This window comes from Polypterus senegalus, chromosome 7, assembly GCF_016835505.1.
Source record: "Polypterus senegalus isolate Bchr_013 chromosome 7, ASM1683550v1, whole genome shotgun sequence".
In the NCBI taxonomy this organism is placed as follows: domain Eukaryota; kingdom Metazoa; phylum Chordata; class Cladistia; order Polypteriformes; family Polypteridae; genus Polypterus; species Polypterus senegalus.
Genome location: NC_053160.1, coordinates 8587005 through 8603372, shown reverse-complemented (window position 1 = coordinate 8603372; position 16368 = coordinate 8587005). Strand labels below are relative to the sequence as shown.

The 16368-nt window shown below is 42.4% G+C and overlaps 1 protein-coding gene across 3 annotated transcripts in view; it reads left to right on the top strand.

Annotated features, from left to right (window-relative positions):
* The first annotated feature begins 4192 nt into the window (after nt 1-4192).
* Nucleotides 4193-16368, top strand: part of bnc2 (basonuclin 2) — an 803167-nt gene continuing 790991 nt past the window's right edge. For all 3 annotated transcript variants that reach the window (XM_039758208.1, XM_039758207.1, XM_039758209.1), the window contains exon 1: nt 4193-4556. In XM_039758208.1, the coding sequence (XP_039614142.1) occupies nt 4554-4556 (3 nt within the window). In that variant the 5' untranslated portion in view covers nt 4193-4553. The remainder of the gene's footprint in view (nt 4557-16368) is intronic.

The following is a 16368-nucleotide window of genomic DNA, read 5'->3' as shown; positions in this document are numbered from 1 at the left end:
GGAAATTATTACTCAGTGAAGTAACAGAACAGCAATAAGAGATTGAATATATGGACATAAGTGATATGTCAGAAGTATGAAGATATTGTAAGGCTTTACAGTTTAAGTCGGAGACTTGTAGATCGTCTAATTCGTGTTGCCATCACGGAAAAGTAGTGCTGCTTCCCAATGAAGAGGCGTATCCGCGAGAATTAAAAGATTTGTTGTTTAATGAAATACTGTGGGCAAAAATATCCGAGTCCACAATAATCTGTTTGGGTTCACATCATTCAATGCTCAAAACGTAGATTTACACAACAAATAAACCATACGCTATGAGAATCTGAGGTCCCGCAACAATTAAAGCAACGACAAGTTTAATTTCGAAGAAACCCCAATTCGGTCAGGTTTATATTTATGATCACGGAGAAACGATGCAACAAAGAATCAAAAGAGTATGTAACAATTCCCATGAAAATAACAATAATCTCTTTAAATTGTATATCCGGATAACCAAACCCGGGGGTGGGCGAGCGGAGCGAGCAGGGGATGGAGCCCCCTAGTAATTACATGCAGCATATAAGAGCCAAATACCACTGACTCACTCATCATGAAATCTCCTGAACCATGAGGACTTGAAATTTGGAATGTAGGTTACCCTTGGGGGCGGTGGCACAGTGGGTAGCACTGGTGCCTCACAGTTAGGAGACTCAGGTTCGCTTCCCGGGTCCTCCCTGCGTGGAGTTTGCATGTTCTCCCCGTGTCTGCGTGGGTTTCCTCCCACAGTCCAAAGACATGCAGGTTAGGTGCATTGGAGATCCTAAATTGTCCCTAGTGTGTGCGCCCTGCGGTGGGCTGGCATCCTGACTGGGGTTTGTTCCTGCCTTGCGCCCTGTATCCAGCAGACCTCCGTGACCCTGTAGTTTGGATATAGTGGGTTGGATAATGGATGGATAATATGATATAATATAATATAGGGGAGGTACAGTGGCGCAGTGCATAGCGCTGCTGCCTCGCAGTAAGGACACCCGGGTTTGCTTCTCGGGTCCTCCCTGCGTGGAGTTTGCATGTTCTCCCCATGCCTGTGTGGGTTTCCTCCCACAGTCCAAAGACATACAGGTTAGGTGCATTGGCGATCCTAAATTGTCCCTAGTGTGTGTGCGCCCTGCGGTGGCCTGGCACCCTGCCCAGGGTTTGTTTCCTGCCTCGTGCCCTGTGTTGGCTGGGATTGGCTCCAGCACACCCCATGACCCTGTAGTTAGGATACAGTGGGTTGGATAATGGATGGATGGATGAGTTATCCTTGGCCCCATAGGTGCTCGCTAAGAAACAGTTTTCAAAATTCTGTGCTCCAAGCGCGTTCTCTCTGTATGTCTGTCCACTTTTCATGAGAGAATTACTTAACGGATTTATAATTTGCTTGAACTTTCCGGTTGATTTTACGACTTCTCTCATTAGGCTAAGTTCCACGGTTCTCTTGCGGTGCTGATGTATTTATGCAAATCCAACAGAGTGGCTATAGGCCGACAGCGGGGCCTTCCTCATTCACTCGCCAGCCTCTGTTCAAGTTGGTCTGCGTCTCATCACGTGTTGGAGTGCACCTTACCTCCGCTTAGCTAGAGATACCTGTTTGTTCAACAGGCATTATCATCGAGAGATTGTTAAGAAGTAACATTTGACATTTTTAAGAGAGAGATCAGAGCTACGTGTGTTTTAGTACGTTGTTGTTGTACGAGAAAAAAACACGTCTGTGAAATCGAGGATGAAGCCTTGTGGATATGGTTTCTTCAAGAACGTTGAAGAGGTACAGTACATGCCTTAGAAATATTTTTCTACATGAAAATAGGTATGCGTCAGATTAACTGGCCAAAACGGCAACCGGCCATGGGTCCAGTCCCAAGGTGACCGGTTAGGAGGGATTGTGCTGTGTGTATATGTATATATATATATATGTATATGTATATATAAGTATATGTATATGTATATGTATATGTATATATGTATATGTATATGTAACTCACCAAGAAATTGACATGTGTCAGCCCAGTTTGTCTTAATGGAATAGGGGTAAACATGGCAGTTTTGAAACTGGGCTTCTGTAAATCACTTGGTGATTAGAGTGCATGTGAACAGACTCTGTATCTGTCTATCATATAGTGAATTATCTATCTAATCTATCTAATCAATACCTTTCATATCTTATCTGTAAAATTTTTTATTTTTTCTCCAGCCATCTGGAGTTTTTTTTGTTTTTTCCTCTCCCCCTGGCCATTGGACCTTACTCTTATTCGATGTTAATTAATGTTGATTTATTTTGTTTTCTTATTGTGTCTTTTATTTTTCTATTCTTTATTATGTAAAGCACTTTGAGCTACTGTTTGTATGAAAATGTGCTATAGAAATAAATGTTGTTGTTGTAGTTGAGGGGTAGCCTCTGATTGTCAGAGATATCACGGCCACGTGCTTTCCTCCCCATCAGAGCTGAACACGATCAGATACAGTGCCAACCTCTATTGATTTTTAAAGCTTGTCCTGTTTCATTACTATGTTGGCGCAACCAGAGGGTACAGCTATTCTGTATATAAAATGGAAGAGGGTGGTCGTGTTGGCGTGCCCCCGAGGAGTTGGCGTGCCTGCACAGTTACATGTATAAAAGATGGAAGAACATGGTCGGGGATTGTTGTGTTGCCTTCTTGGGAGTTTTTTTTTGGGGTGGCGGCGCTCCCCCTGGAGTTTTGAGCACACAATTATCCATGGAAGAGCGTGGACTTGTTGGGGGTGCCCCCTTGGAGTTCTGTGCATACAGTTACTGTATATATATATATATATATATATATATATATATAATGGAAGAGTATGGTTGGGGCTGCCCCCTTGGAATTTGGGAGGTGGGTGCTCCACCTGGAGTTTTGAGCGCAGTGCGAAGGCTGTCCCTTTCCTTGGATTTCCGAGTGTTAATAATAATCGCGGTACATTTGAACGTTGCCTGTGTCGGATGAGCCATGTTTGCTGAACGATTAAACGTCCATGAGATGAGCAGCCTGTATAATCCCGGACATGCTGCTTTTAAATGATTGGTCGGGACGCACAGCCTGAAGTCGGGGCAGTCCCGGTGTAAATCGGGACTAATGAGTTGTGATCCTCCTCACCTTCCCCGTCAGGCCCAATGTGATGAAGACGTTCCGCTGTAGGCCCACGCCATGTGATGGTGGTCGGCTCACTGACCTCCCGCGTGACTCCTTGCTTGTTCCAAATGCAGAAAAAAAACCCAAAGCGTTACGCTACGCCTGCTAAGCACTTGGCACGATGATCACCTTGGAAAGACACCACTTAGAAATCAGTCTCACCACTGACTCAACGTGAGAATCTGAATGAATCACTTCAGCTGCCCGTGCTTGCCATCCATCCATCCGTCCATTTACGGAACCCGCACGATCCACAAACAGAGCTGTAGAGTGTTGGCACCTCGTGCGCCATAAACTACAAAGATTGGCACACTAAAACAAAATCGGGTTAGAGTTGACTTGTGGGAGTTGGTTGACGCGGTCTCTGAATCACGGCGTGCTGTTAACGTTTACTCTGAAACACAATTTTCTGTAATCTTCCCCTGTTGCCCCTACATGTCCACCCCCTTCCCCCCCGCCTATAACACACACGCACACCCTTTTCCTTTAGGCCCCGCAGGCCATCGGCTGCCGCTATGCTTGTCTGTCAGTTTGGGCTCCGCTAACTCCTCGTGCCCGCGGGGAAGGGTTTAACTCAGCTGGCTCCGTGTCACTCACAGATGTGACTCTTCAGCCTGCACGCCAAACACAGTGGCGGCCAAAAAAAAAAAAAAAAAAAGTTAGACGGGAAAGCGCGAGCAGGCGGCGGCGGTGGTGTGGCATTCCGGAGGAAGCCGTGAGCTCCTCGAGTGAGTCGCCGATCGCTGGCCCCCCGTCCCGATCCGTCCCGTCTCTTCTCTTCTCCGAAGCTGCAGACGCGGCGCGACTCTTCTTGTTCCGCGGCGTTGTTCAGCTTTGGCTTCGTGTCATTTCGTATCGTATTTATTTTCTTTATCAGAACTCTCCTGCTTCTTGTAGATGATGGGTGCAGCGCCGATTTCTCACTGATTTGTCGGAAATTTGAGAGAACACCCCCCCCACACACACACCCACTCCCGTCAGCCCCCGCCCCATCCCAAGACAGACATCGCCATCCTCCTCAGTTTTTTTTTTTTTTTTTGGGTTTGCATGTCCTCCTCAACATTTTGTAACTCTGGAAAAAAAAAGCGGCATAGCGGCAACTTTAAGCCACCTCGCGACCACCACACCCCCCTCCTCCCCGGGTGTCAGAAGACTACCAGTGCCCCCCACACCCTCCCATACTTAAAAATAAAATTGAGGCAAAAAAGTGAAGCAACACGAGGGTGAGCGCCGGCACAGGCGACACCTTGAGACGTTTTTTTTTTCTTCCTCTTCTCCTCCTTTAATTTCTTCAGAGACTGAAAGTGAAAAAGTTCCCCACCTGAGGGCGAAGCTGACACGAAGGAGGCGAAGCGAGCAGCCGCGGGAGCAGCGAGACAACATGCACAAATGGTAAATATGAGCCCACTTACAACTTTCGCATTTTGGTTCTTTTCATGCCCGATTTGTGTGCCTCTCCAAACTTTGAGAAACATTTCTTGTTTTGCTGCTGCTTGTTGTGCTTGAGACGAGTGTGATGGCCTTTGGGAGTGCAGCGCCTGCCTGTCCGGGACACGGACAGCGTGACAGAGACCCTCGTCGCCTTCTCGTGACTCTTTTTAATGATTCCTACTGTATTACTACCCCAAAGACGTTTGAGAGTCCCCTCTCGATCAGGGGGACGAAGCGGCGCAATTTGTCCGCTAGTGGCAGCGAACTCAGCGGGGTCCTGTGTCGGAATGGCGGGGTTAAATTATAAGACATTACTGTGTTACCTATCTGTATAAGTCATAGAAGACAATGTGGATACCCCCTCCCTCATCAAACTCCACGGGTGGGGGAGCAGGGGGGTACACGTTCCGCTCGCCAGGTAGACTTTGTAACCGCGTAGACGTCTCGTTAAGGTCGGATGACGTGAAGTGTAACGAGCGGCGAGTGGCGGACGGCGTCTGTCCAGAGAAAGAGAAGGTAGCTTGGGCTGTCCAGTGGCTTTGAATTAGGAACGAAAGTGACTGGAAAAATCTGAGAAGCTGGAAAAGCGGGGGCTCTTTACTGAAAATAAAGAAGCAGCACGTGCCCTTGTACTTAATATAATAGACGCAACACGATTGCGAGGTCTTTATGAAACTTGTCACAGTTAAAAGATCGTGCACTGACTTTTAAACTTTAAAGATATTTGGGGATGAGCAGCAGTTTATTAGAAAGGTGCGGAGGTTTTTCTTATAAGAAGCATTCGAATTGTGAACAGCGTGTGTTTAAGCAAGGCACCAAACTTTAACGCATTGTGTCAATATGAAACTTTACCTGGAAGGAGTTTTATAATTAACACGGATAGAACTTTTATATTATTATAATGTACGCTTTTCGTTTATAAGAAATCTGGCAAATGTTAAACAATAAATTTGTCGTCAAGTGTCAAACTGTTTGCCTGTAAGTATTTAGAGAACAGACAGCAGGACTTGCGTCTTGCCTTGTAGCGCATCTCGAGCTTTTACTGCACTAAAAGCTTGTATCTGTTGTTAAGTCCGATCAGATAATTATAGCAGGACATAAGTGTGTCCTTGGTGACAATCGGGTGTGTCAGAGCGGCACCTGGTTTGTGTGGAACGCGTGTCTCACACGGCAGGTCAGTTTACGTGTTAAGATCTTGAGTTCAGCTGCTGCACGTTCGGTGATGGACGCCGACATGGAAAACTCGGGGGGCTTTCAGCTTATGTCACATCTGCAATTATAGTCCGTTTTTCTAGACTGATGTCTAAATATTTAAATAGGAATCCTACGTTCATTAGTACATTTGCAAACATATTGATATGTCACATTGGAGTTTTGAAATTGAAATATTTATAATTATATTCCAGTTTATTATACTAATTATCGTCATATTTGAATATTAAGTGTACATGCATTATTATAATTGAAAACAAAAATATTTCACATTGGATTTGTGAAGTTGTATTATTTTTATTATTATATTCCAATTTGCCGGCGCCCTGCCTGGGGTTTACTTCCTGCCTTGCGCCCTGTGTTGGCTGGGATTGGCTCCAGCAGAGCCCCGTGACCCTGTAGTTAGGATTCAGCGGGTTGGGAAAATGGTATGGTATGGTATATTCCAATTTATTATACTAATATCGTCACATGTGAATATTAAGTCAACATGCATTATTATATTTGAAAACAAAAATATTTCACATTGGAGTTGTGGAGTTGTATTATTTTTATTATTATATTCCAATTTATTATACTAATATTGTCATATTTGGATATTAAGTGTACATGCATTATTATAATTGAAAACAAAAATATTTCACATTGGATTTGTGAAGTTGTATTATTTTTATTATTATATTCCAATTTGCGATTGGCTCCAGCAGAGCCCCGTGACCCTGTAGTTAGGATTCAGCGGGTTGGGAAAATTGTACGGTATGGTATATTCCAATTTATTATGCTAATATCGTCATATTTGGATACTAAGTATACATGCATTATTATATTTGAAAACAAAAATATTTCACATTGGAGTTATGGAGTTGTATTATTTTTATTATTATATTCCAATTTATTATACTAATATTGTCATATTTGGATATTAAGTGTACATGCATTATTATATTTGAAAACAAAAATATTTCGCATTGGAGTTGTGGAGTTGTATTAGTTTTATTATTATATTCCAATTTGCTGGCGCCCTGCCCGGGGTTTGTTTCCTGCCTTGCGCCCCGTGTTGGCTGGGATTGGCTCCAGCAGAGCCCCGTGACCCTGTGGTTAGGGTATAGCGGGTTGAGAAAATGGTACGGTATGGTATATTCCAATTTATTATACTAATATCGTCATATTTGAACATTAAGTCTTACATGTATTATTGTATTTGAAAACAATATTTCTCATTGGAGTTGTATTATTTATAATAATATTTCAATTTATTATAACAATACCTTCATGTTTGAATATTAAGACTATGCATCATATTTGAAAACAAAGAAGCTGTGAAACTATTATATTTATTGTTATATTCTAACTTATTAAACTAATACCTTCACATCTGAATATTAAGTTTGTATGCATTATTTAATTTGCCAAAAAGATATCTCACATTGGAGTTATGAAATTATATTGTTTATTATATTCCAATTTATTATACTAAAATATGAATTGTAGACACATTATGAAACTGCTGCGGTGGGTTGGCACCCTGCCCAGGATTGGTTCCTGCCTTGTGCCCTGTGTTGGCTGGGATTGGCTCCAGCGGACCCCCGTGACCCTGTATTCGGATTCAGTGGGTTAGAAAATGGATGGATGGATTATGAAACTGAATAAAGGTAAATGTTTCACATGAGAGATGATTGACTGTGTAGGGTGTAACTAATATGTTTATTATGTCACTGGCTGTGTTTCAGGTACAACAATACTGAAAGGTACAAATTCACTCCAACATTAGTTAGTGCTGATTTTTCAAGTGTAAAAGACCTTTGGCTGCGTCACTTCCATTAGATGTTATAAGCAGGACTTTCTCTCACCGTTACGCTGGTTTGGTGGTGCACCCCATTGTATCAAATCGGCCGTGTAAAAGTTTCCATTGTAAGAAGCTGCTCATTGTAGTACAGCGTGCAACAGCTGAATGCAAGCATGGCGGAGTTGTTTCACGTTCAGTGCATCTTGTGAAGGAAATCATTTGTTTTATTGTAAGAATGTGCAATTTGTGCTTAGAGATGTTTTGTGCAGCGCATTAATACGAGTGTGCCTGAGTGTTAAAGTAGTGGAGCCTTTTAGCCGAGGCCAGCTCAGGTCCTGTAATCCAAGTAAAGCAGCTGCAGGCTTTTACCTTACAGGCTCTTCGTGACACACAGACGTGGGTTTACTTCATTATGAGAATGTGGACTTTGTAATTATTAGAAACTTCATTTTACAAAGCTATAGATATGTTGTTATATTATATTGTCAATAAGAATGTTAACAGTGCATACTAATACAGTCAAGTGTTACAGTATTTGTATCCCAGACCAAGTGTGGTGGAACATTATAGGGTTTTATAGTAATGTATGATTGTAACAATTTCAGATTTTTATTTTATGTGTATATATATATATATCTATATATACATACTGTACGAGGGATGTTCAAAAAGTTTCCGCACTTTTTTTTAAACTCTGTTTATTAAGAATTTCAAACACAAATGACATCCCTTTTCTACACAGTCACCTTCGTTTGTGATGCGATTGTCCCGGCGTCGTACCAACTTTTTAATGCCCAGTTACTACTCCGCCCGCCTTCACCATTTCTAATGAAAATATGAAAGTGTGGAAACTTTTTGAACGTCCCTCTTATATATATATATGAATCTCAAATTTTATTTGTCACTTAAAAAGTACAATATGTAGTGACATAGTGAAATGCTTTTTGGTATGTACTACACACTCTATCTGTCTGTGGAGGTAGTGTAGGGTTACTTCAGTGTGCATCTTCAAAGGAAAAAATGTCCTCAGGTTTTTTGCCAACATTGAGAAGGAAAGATGGAAAAAGACACAACATCTGTCTGTAAGGCTTTCATCAAGTGTGCCATCTACAGTATAAATATATACAATCACATACATATAGAGTATGGCAGCCAGTCGTGGCATAATAGATTTGGTAATACATGTCAGTGTACAGTATGACATCACTGTGGACTTTTCACAAGTACGAACTTTCATAATTCATGCTTTAATGTGGCTGCATTTGAAATATTACACCAACTTAACTTACATGGGTTTGAGAGTGTTGTTTTGTAATTAATAATAAATGTGAATTTGGGCGGCACGGTGGTGCAGTGGGTAGTGCTGCTGCCTCACAGTATGGAGATCCGGGTTCGCTTCCCGCGTCCTCCCTGCGTGGAGTTTGCATGTTTGCCCCGTGTCTGCGTGGGTTTCGCATTGGCGATCCTAAATTGTCCCTAGTGTGTGCTTGGTGTGTGTGTGTTTGCCCAGCCTAAGATTTGTTCCTCTGGGTGCTCCGGTTCACTCCCACAGTCCAAAGACATGCAGGTTAGGTGGACTGGCGATTCTAAGTTGTCCTTGGGGTGTGTGTGCCCTGTGGGTTTGTTTCCTGCCTTGTGCCCTGTGTTGTCTGGAATTGGCTCCAGCAGACCCGTGTGGAGACTGACTGACTAAATGTGAATTTTGACTATAACACACATACACATTTAGCACATATCTATACAGAGATACTTAAGGCCACACATATACAGTGAAATATATTACATATCCACCCATCCATCCATCTATTAATGGAACCTGCTTAATCCAATATCATAAAAAGGAATTTCTTAATAATTACCAATCCAGCTTTTGTTGTGTTTAAATTTTATTTACCTGGACTGATATGTATTGCGGTGTAGTTCAATAATATTGATATTTTATTTATAAGATGCTTATTTGTCCATACCGGATATACTTACACGTACAAATATGTAACAGAGACGTTTTGCTTGTAGGGTGTTTAATAATGTATGACGCTGTAGTTGTTATACTAATATTGAATACAAAATGTATAATTAGCATTTCAGTGAAATCTAATAATGTTAGATTTTCAGTTATGAAACATTTAACTATGTATTTATAGTTTGTCTACTGCACACACACACACACACACACTCAGTCTGTACACCAGACAATGTTGACCTTATAAACCTACAAACACACACATGCAGACATATATATATATATATATATACTGTATACAGAATTACTGCTTACATAAATTGCATGAAACTTTTTATATGTTGTTGTACCTCTTTGTATAATTTGATTATGTTTATCATATTCCAATGGTGTGTGTGTCCTGCGGTGGGTTGGCACCCTGCCCAGGATTGGTTCCTGCCTTGTGCCCTGTGTTGGCTGGGATTGGCTCCAGCAGACCCCCGTGACCCTGTATTCGGATTCAGCGGGTTAGAAAATGGATGGATGGATATTCCAATGGTGGTTATTTATTTTATTTGTAAGATCCACATAAATAATATGCAATTTCTCTCTCTCTGTATATACTGTATATATATATATATATATATATATATATATATATATATATATATATATATATATATATATATATATATATATATGTTACTGGCAATGTATGAAATGCAGGCATTGTATAGAATGCCTGGCGTGTTTAGGCAAAGTATGAAATATCTGAATTATTTTAATATTATATATACTTTGCCTAGGCATTGTATGTAATACCTTGGCATTATATAGAATGACAAATGCTATTTAGGTAAAGTATTAAAAGAGAGTCATGAAAAGGCTTTTATTGAAAAGACGTATATGAAAATGAAAGAAATACAAAATAAAGTATAAGACTTTCTTATTGAGGAAAACAAGAGAATGTAAAATATGAACCTACTTGTTGGCATGTGACATTAGAAACGTCATTATATTTTATACTTTGCCGGTTTGTCTTTTGGCATTTCATAGAATGCCTAGGAAATGCATGACATGTTAATCATTTCATACTTTGACACCCAATTTTCGTCATTCTGTACAATGCCTGCATTTCATACATTGCCGGTAACATATAAATAATGATAATTCTTTAAATTTATATAGCGCTTTTCTCACTACTCAAAGCGCTCAGCAATTGCAGATTAAGGGCTTTGCTCAAGGGCCCAACAGAGCAGAGTCCCTATTGGCATTTTACGGGATTTGAACTGACAGCCTTCTGATTACCAGTGCAGATCCCTAACCTCAGAGCCTCCACTCTGCCTATATATATATATATATGGTGGGCAAAAGTAGGTTTACAGTTGTTTGTTATGAACAGAGACATGCGGGGTTATGATTATCACAATCGTTTTATTAACTTTATTAACTGAAAGGAATGGCACAATGGCACATTAGTTATAATCTCAAATTGCAAATCTTGTGTAATCACAACTGTAAACCTACTTTTGCCCACCCGTGTATATTATGGTTTATAATTTTGAACTGTGGAGCTGAGGGGGAAATCAATGAAAAAAAAATGAAAAAAAAATGTGACTTTGTCCTAAACATTACGGAGGTCACTGTATATATACAGTATATATATATATATATATATATAGTGGACTTCTTCCCCGTGCCACACAGCCCAACACAGTCCCAAAAGCACAATTACAACACAAAAACACTCTCTTCTCGTTTAGCAGCACTCCTCCTCTAGCTTATTCCTCCTCCTCCCGATTCTTGGCCCTTTTTATAGCCCCACCCGGAAGTGTTCCATGTGCTTGACCACCTGGTCCTAATTACACTTCCGGGTGGGGCTGAGGACTCATCCAGCCGGGCTGTTGACTCCATGCAGCTCCCCCTAGTGGCTATTCGAGCTCCCAAGCAGGCTGTGGAAGACTCCATCTTTCATGGAGCCATGTGAAAGGTTGGGGGATCACCGTTGGCCAGGGTGGCTACCACCAAGCGTCCCAGGGGAGGTATTGTGCTGCCCATGGGCGTGGGACCCGGCTGTCCATCACAATGTACATATATATATATATATAGTGAACTTTGACCCGGACACAGACAGACGGACATCTTTGTTTCACCCAACACACGTTTATTTACAAATTGAACGTGCACCACAAACCCCAGTACCTTCTGCACCGATTCCCCAAAGTCCAGGGCTCACAGTTCCTGTGCGTTTCTTTCCTGGCCGCCTCCAGTCCTCTCTCCAGTTCCGTCCACTTCCACCCGACATCCACTGCTGACTGGATGGAGGCGGCCCCTTTTATAGGAACCCGGATGGGCTCCAGCTGCTTCCCAGCAATCTCCCACGGACACACCCCCTTGTGGCGGAAATGCCGGCTGCACAACTGGAAGCCGTCCGGGTGTCCCCTGTCGTCTTCCCCCCGGCACTTCCTGGTGTGGCGGAAGTGCCGGGCTCCCGGGATAATAAGGCACTGGGGCGCTGCCTGGCGGTGGCCACGGGTCCCTACAGGGCTGGGCTTCCAAGCCCTCTACCCGAGGCCTCCAGTATAACCAGGACGGATGCCCCCTCTCGGTCTGGAGGAGGCACAAGCCCTCCTCTGGTCCTCCTGGGCGTCCCGGCCGGGCTCCATCCCCGGCCACAATATATATATATATATACAGAGAGAGATAGAGACAATGGCTGGTATCCCATGTTAAACTCTGCGCCTGCTTGTTGTCAGTATGGACTCTGCAGGTTCTCCACATGTCTCTATCAGTTTTCCTCTTGCTACTCGCCTTTTATTTCCATATCACCAAAGACGTGCCGGTTATGTTGATCAGCGATTACAAACCTGCCTTGTGTGTGTGCGTAGGCATTGTGATGCACTGCTGCCCGTTGTTCCTGCCTTGTGCTCAGTGCTCTGGCCCACTGTGATACAGAATGTCCCGTATATCTCTCTATTATAATAAAAAAATCTTGGGTCGAGACGTGATGTTCTCGGAAAGACACTTTGACGTCCCGCGAGACTAGACTTTACAACCTTTGGAAGCAAGACATGTAAGATGGTGACTTTTGCACGTCACGCCCCACTTACAACCAGTTTAAAACAAGATCACGGACACCTAACCTTTCAGTTGTTGGAATGCTTTTGGCAGACACAGTTCATGTGCTCCCAGCTCTTAAAAATTTTATACGTTCAAGATGACACGTCAACGACTAAGCGAAGAAGAAAGAGCAGCGCGTCGAAAAGAGACACGAAAGCGTTGGCAGGAAAAGAAGGCAAAAAAGAACAATACTAATCTATGTGCAAATTCAGCAAATAAGGAAAGTAAGAATCAAGTGGAAATGAAAACCTCGTAGGTCCAATCAGTATCAGAAAGAAAAGACTTCATAAAAGCGTTCAAAAACGCTTGGCGATACACATGCAGAGCAAGCTACAGAATATGAAAGTGGTAAAATTCGAAAGTATCAAATTCCGGGAAAGTAAAGATCACATTAGCACATTATTACTCGGTGAAATAACAGAACAGCAAAAAGAGATCAAATATATGGGCATAAGTGATATGTCAGAAGTATGGAGATATTGTAAGGCTTTACAGTTTAAGTCGGAGACTTGTAGATCGTCTCATTCGTGTTGCCATCGGAGAAAAGTAGTGTTGCTTCCCATTGAAGAGGCGTATCCGCGAGAATGAAAAGATTTGTTGTTTGGTGAAATACTGTAGGCAAAATATCCGAGGCTACAATAATCTTTTCGTGTTCGCACCATCCAATGCACAAAATGTAGATTTACACAACAATAAACCATACGCTATGAGAATCTGAGGTCCCGCAACAATTAAAGCAACGACAAGTTTAATATCGAAGAAACCCCAATTCGGTCAGGCGTATATTTATGATCACGGAGAAACGATGCAACAAAGAATCGAAAGAGTATGTAACAATTCCCATGAAAATAACAATAATCTCTTTAAATTGTATATCCGGATAACCAAACCGAGGGGTGGGCGAGCGAAGCGAGCAGGGGATGGAGCCCCCTAGTACATTATATGGCTGACAATTTGTCGTCATCTGACCACCACACCCCTTTGAGCTTGTTGGATGTCCCATGGGCACTAATATGGAGAGTGCCTCCACTTTATTGTTATAGCAGCCACAACTCTTCTTTCTGCAAGAATTTGCAGTTTGGCTGTGAGATTTTGTGCCCTTTCAGCCAAAAGGGCATTTGTGAGGGTGCTGGATGAGAAGGCCTGGCGTTCAAATTCATCCCAGGGGATTTCAGTAGCATTGAGGTCAGGGCTCTATGCATGCCACTTAAGTTCCTCCATGTCTGTGACCTGGCATTGTACATATTGGCACAGTCATGCTGGAACAGCGAGGGGGCCTTCCACAAGCTGTTCCCACTGGCCTCCAGTATTACCAGGACGGACGCCCCCTCTCGGTCTGGAGGAGGCACAAGCCCTCCTCTGGTCCTCCTGGGCGTCCCGGCCGGGCTCCATCCCCGGCCACAATATATATATATATATATATACAGAGAGAGATAGAGACAATGGCTGGTATCCCATGTTAAACTATGCGCCTGCTTGTTGTCAGTATGGACTCTGCAGGTTCTCCACATGTCTCTATCAGTTTTCCTCTTGCTACTCGCCTTTTATTTCCATATCACCAAAGACGTGCCGGTTATGTTGATCAGCGATTACAAACCTGCCTTGTGTGTGTGCGTAGGCCTTGTGATGCACTGGTGCCCGTTGTTCCTGCCTTGTGCTCAGTGCTCTGGCCCACTGTGATACAGAATGTCCCGTATATCTCTCTATTATAATAAAAAAATCTTGGGTTGAGACGTGATGTTCTCGGAAAGACACTTTGACGTCCCGCGAGACTAGACATTACAACCTTTGGAAGCAAGACATGTAAGATGGTGACTTTTGCACGTCACGCCCTACTTACAACCAGTTTAAAACAAGATCACGGACACCTAACCTTTCAGTTGTTGGAATGCTTTTGGCAGACACAGTTCATGTGCTCCCAGCTTTTAAAAATTTTATACGTTCAAGATGACACGTCAACGACTAAGCGAAGAAGAAAGAGCAGCGCGTCGAAAAGAGACACGAAAGCGTTGGCAGGAAAAGAAGGCAAAAAAGAACAATACTAATCTATAGACAAATTCAGCAAATAATTAAAGTAAGAATCAAGTGGAAATGAAAACCTCGTAGGTCCAATCAGTATCAGAAAGAAAAGACTTCATAAAAACGTTCAAAAACGTTGGCGCGATACACATGCAGAGCAAGCTACAGAATATGAAAGTGGTAAAATTCGAAAGTATCAAATTCCGGGAAAGTAAAGATCACATTAGCACATTATTACTCGGTGAAATAACAGAACAGCAAAAAGAGATCAAATATATGGGCATAAGTGATATGTCAGAAGTATGGAGATATTGTAAGGCTTTACAGTTTAAGTCGGAGACTTGTAGATCGTCTCATTCGTGTTGCCATCAGAGAAAAGTAGTGTTGCTTCCCATTGAAGAGGCGTATCCGCGAGAATGAAAAGATTTGTTGTTTGGTGAAATACTGTAGGCAAAATATCCGAGGCTACAATAATCTTTTCGTGTTCGCACCATCCAATGCACAAAATGTAGATTTACACAACAATAAACCATACGCTATGAGAATCTGAGGTCCCGCAACAATTAAAGCAACGACAAGTTTAATATCGAAGAAACCCCAATTCGGTCAGGCGTATATTTATGATCACGGAGAAACGATGCAACAAAAGAATCGAAAGAGTATGTAACAATTCCCATGAAAATAACAATAATCTCTTTAAATTGTATATCCGGATAACCAAACCGAGGGGTGGGCGAGCGAAGCGAGCAGGGGATGGAGCCCCCTAGTACATTATATGGCTGACAATTTGTCGTCATCTGACCACCACACCCCTTTGAGCTTGTTGGATGTCCCATGGGCACTAATATGGAGAGTGCCTCCACTTTATTGTTATAGCAGCCGCAACTCTTCTTTCCACAAGAATTTGCAGTGTGGCTGTGAGATTTTGTGCCCTTTCAGCCAAAAGGGCATTTGTGAGGGTGCTGGATGAGAAGGCCTGGCGTTCAAATTCATCCCAGGGGATTTCAGTAGCGTTGAGGTCAGGGCTCTATGCATGCCACTTAAGTTCCTCCATGTCTGTGACCTGGCATTGTACATATTGGCACAGTCATGCTGGAACAGCAAGGGGGCCTTCCACAAGCTGTTCCCACTGTTTGCTTTTAAATTCAGTGAATATACCTACAAATATTTATTATTATTACTTATTATTAGGCTGACAATTTTATTCAAAGTGACTTATAATGTTTGAGGTGCAGTTGGTTGTTAGAATGCATAAAATTCAAATCTACATTATATCAAAAAATGTCTTATTCAAAGAAAAACACTGACATTCGATTCTAAAAGCCTTTTAATTATTTGTTATCTTGCACTAGTGTGTGTGTGTGTGTGTGTGTGTGTGTGTGTGCTCTGTGATGGACTGGCGCCCTTTCCAGGGTTTGTTCTCTGCTTTGCGTCTTATGCTAGCTGGGATAGGACCAGCAGAGACCCCCATGACCCTGTTCAGGATGAAGCGGGTTAGGAAATGTCTGACTAATTTTGGCAGCATGTAACTCCAGACATGCCATGCTGCAACACTTCTGAATTGCCCACGTGATTTGCACGTAATGCCCAGGAAGTGTGTTTTTGGTCATTTTTTGAGTGTTAGTTTGTATCATCATTTATAAACTGGACAGATTTTTCTACTGCAATGCTCTTCTTTTAGGTGAACGGGGGTA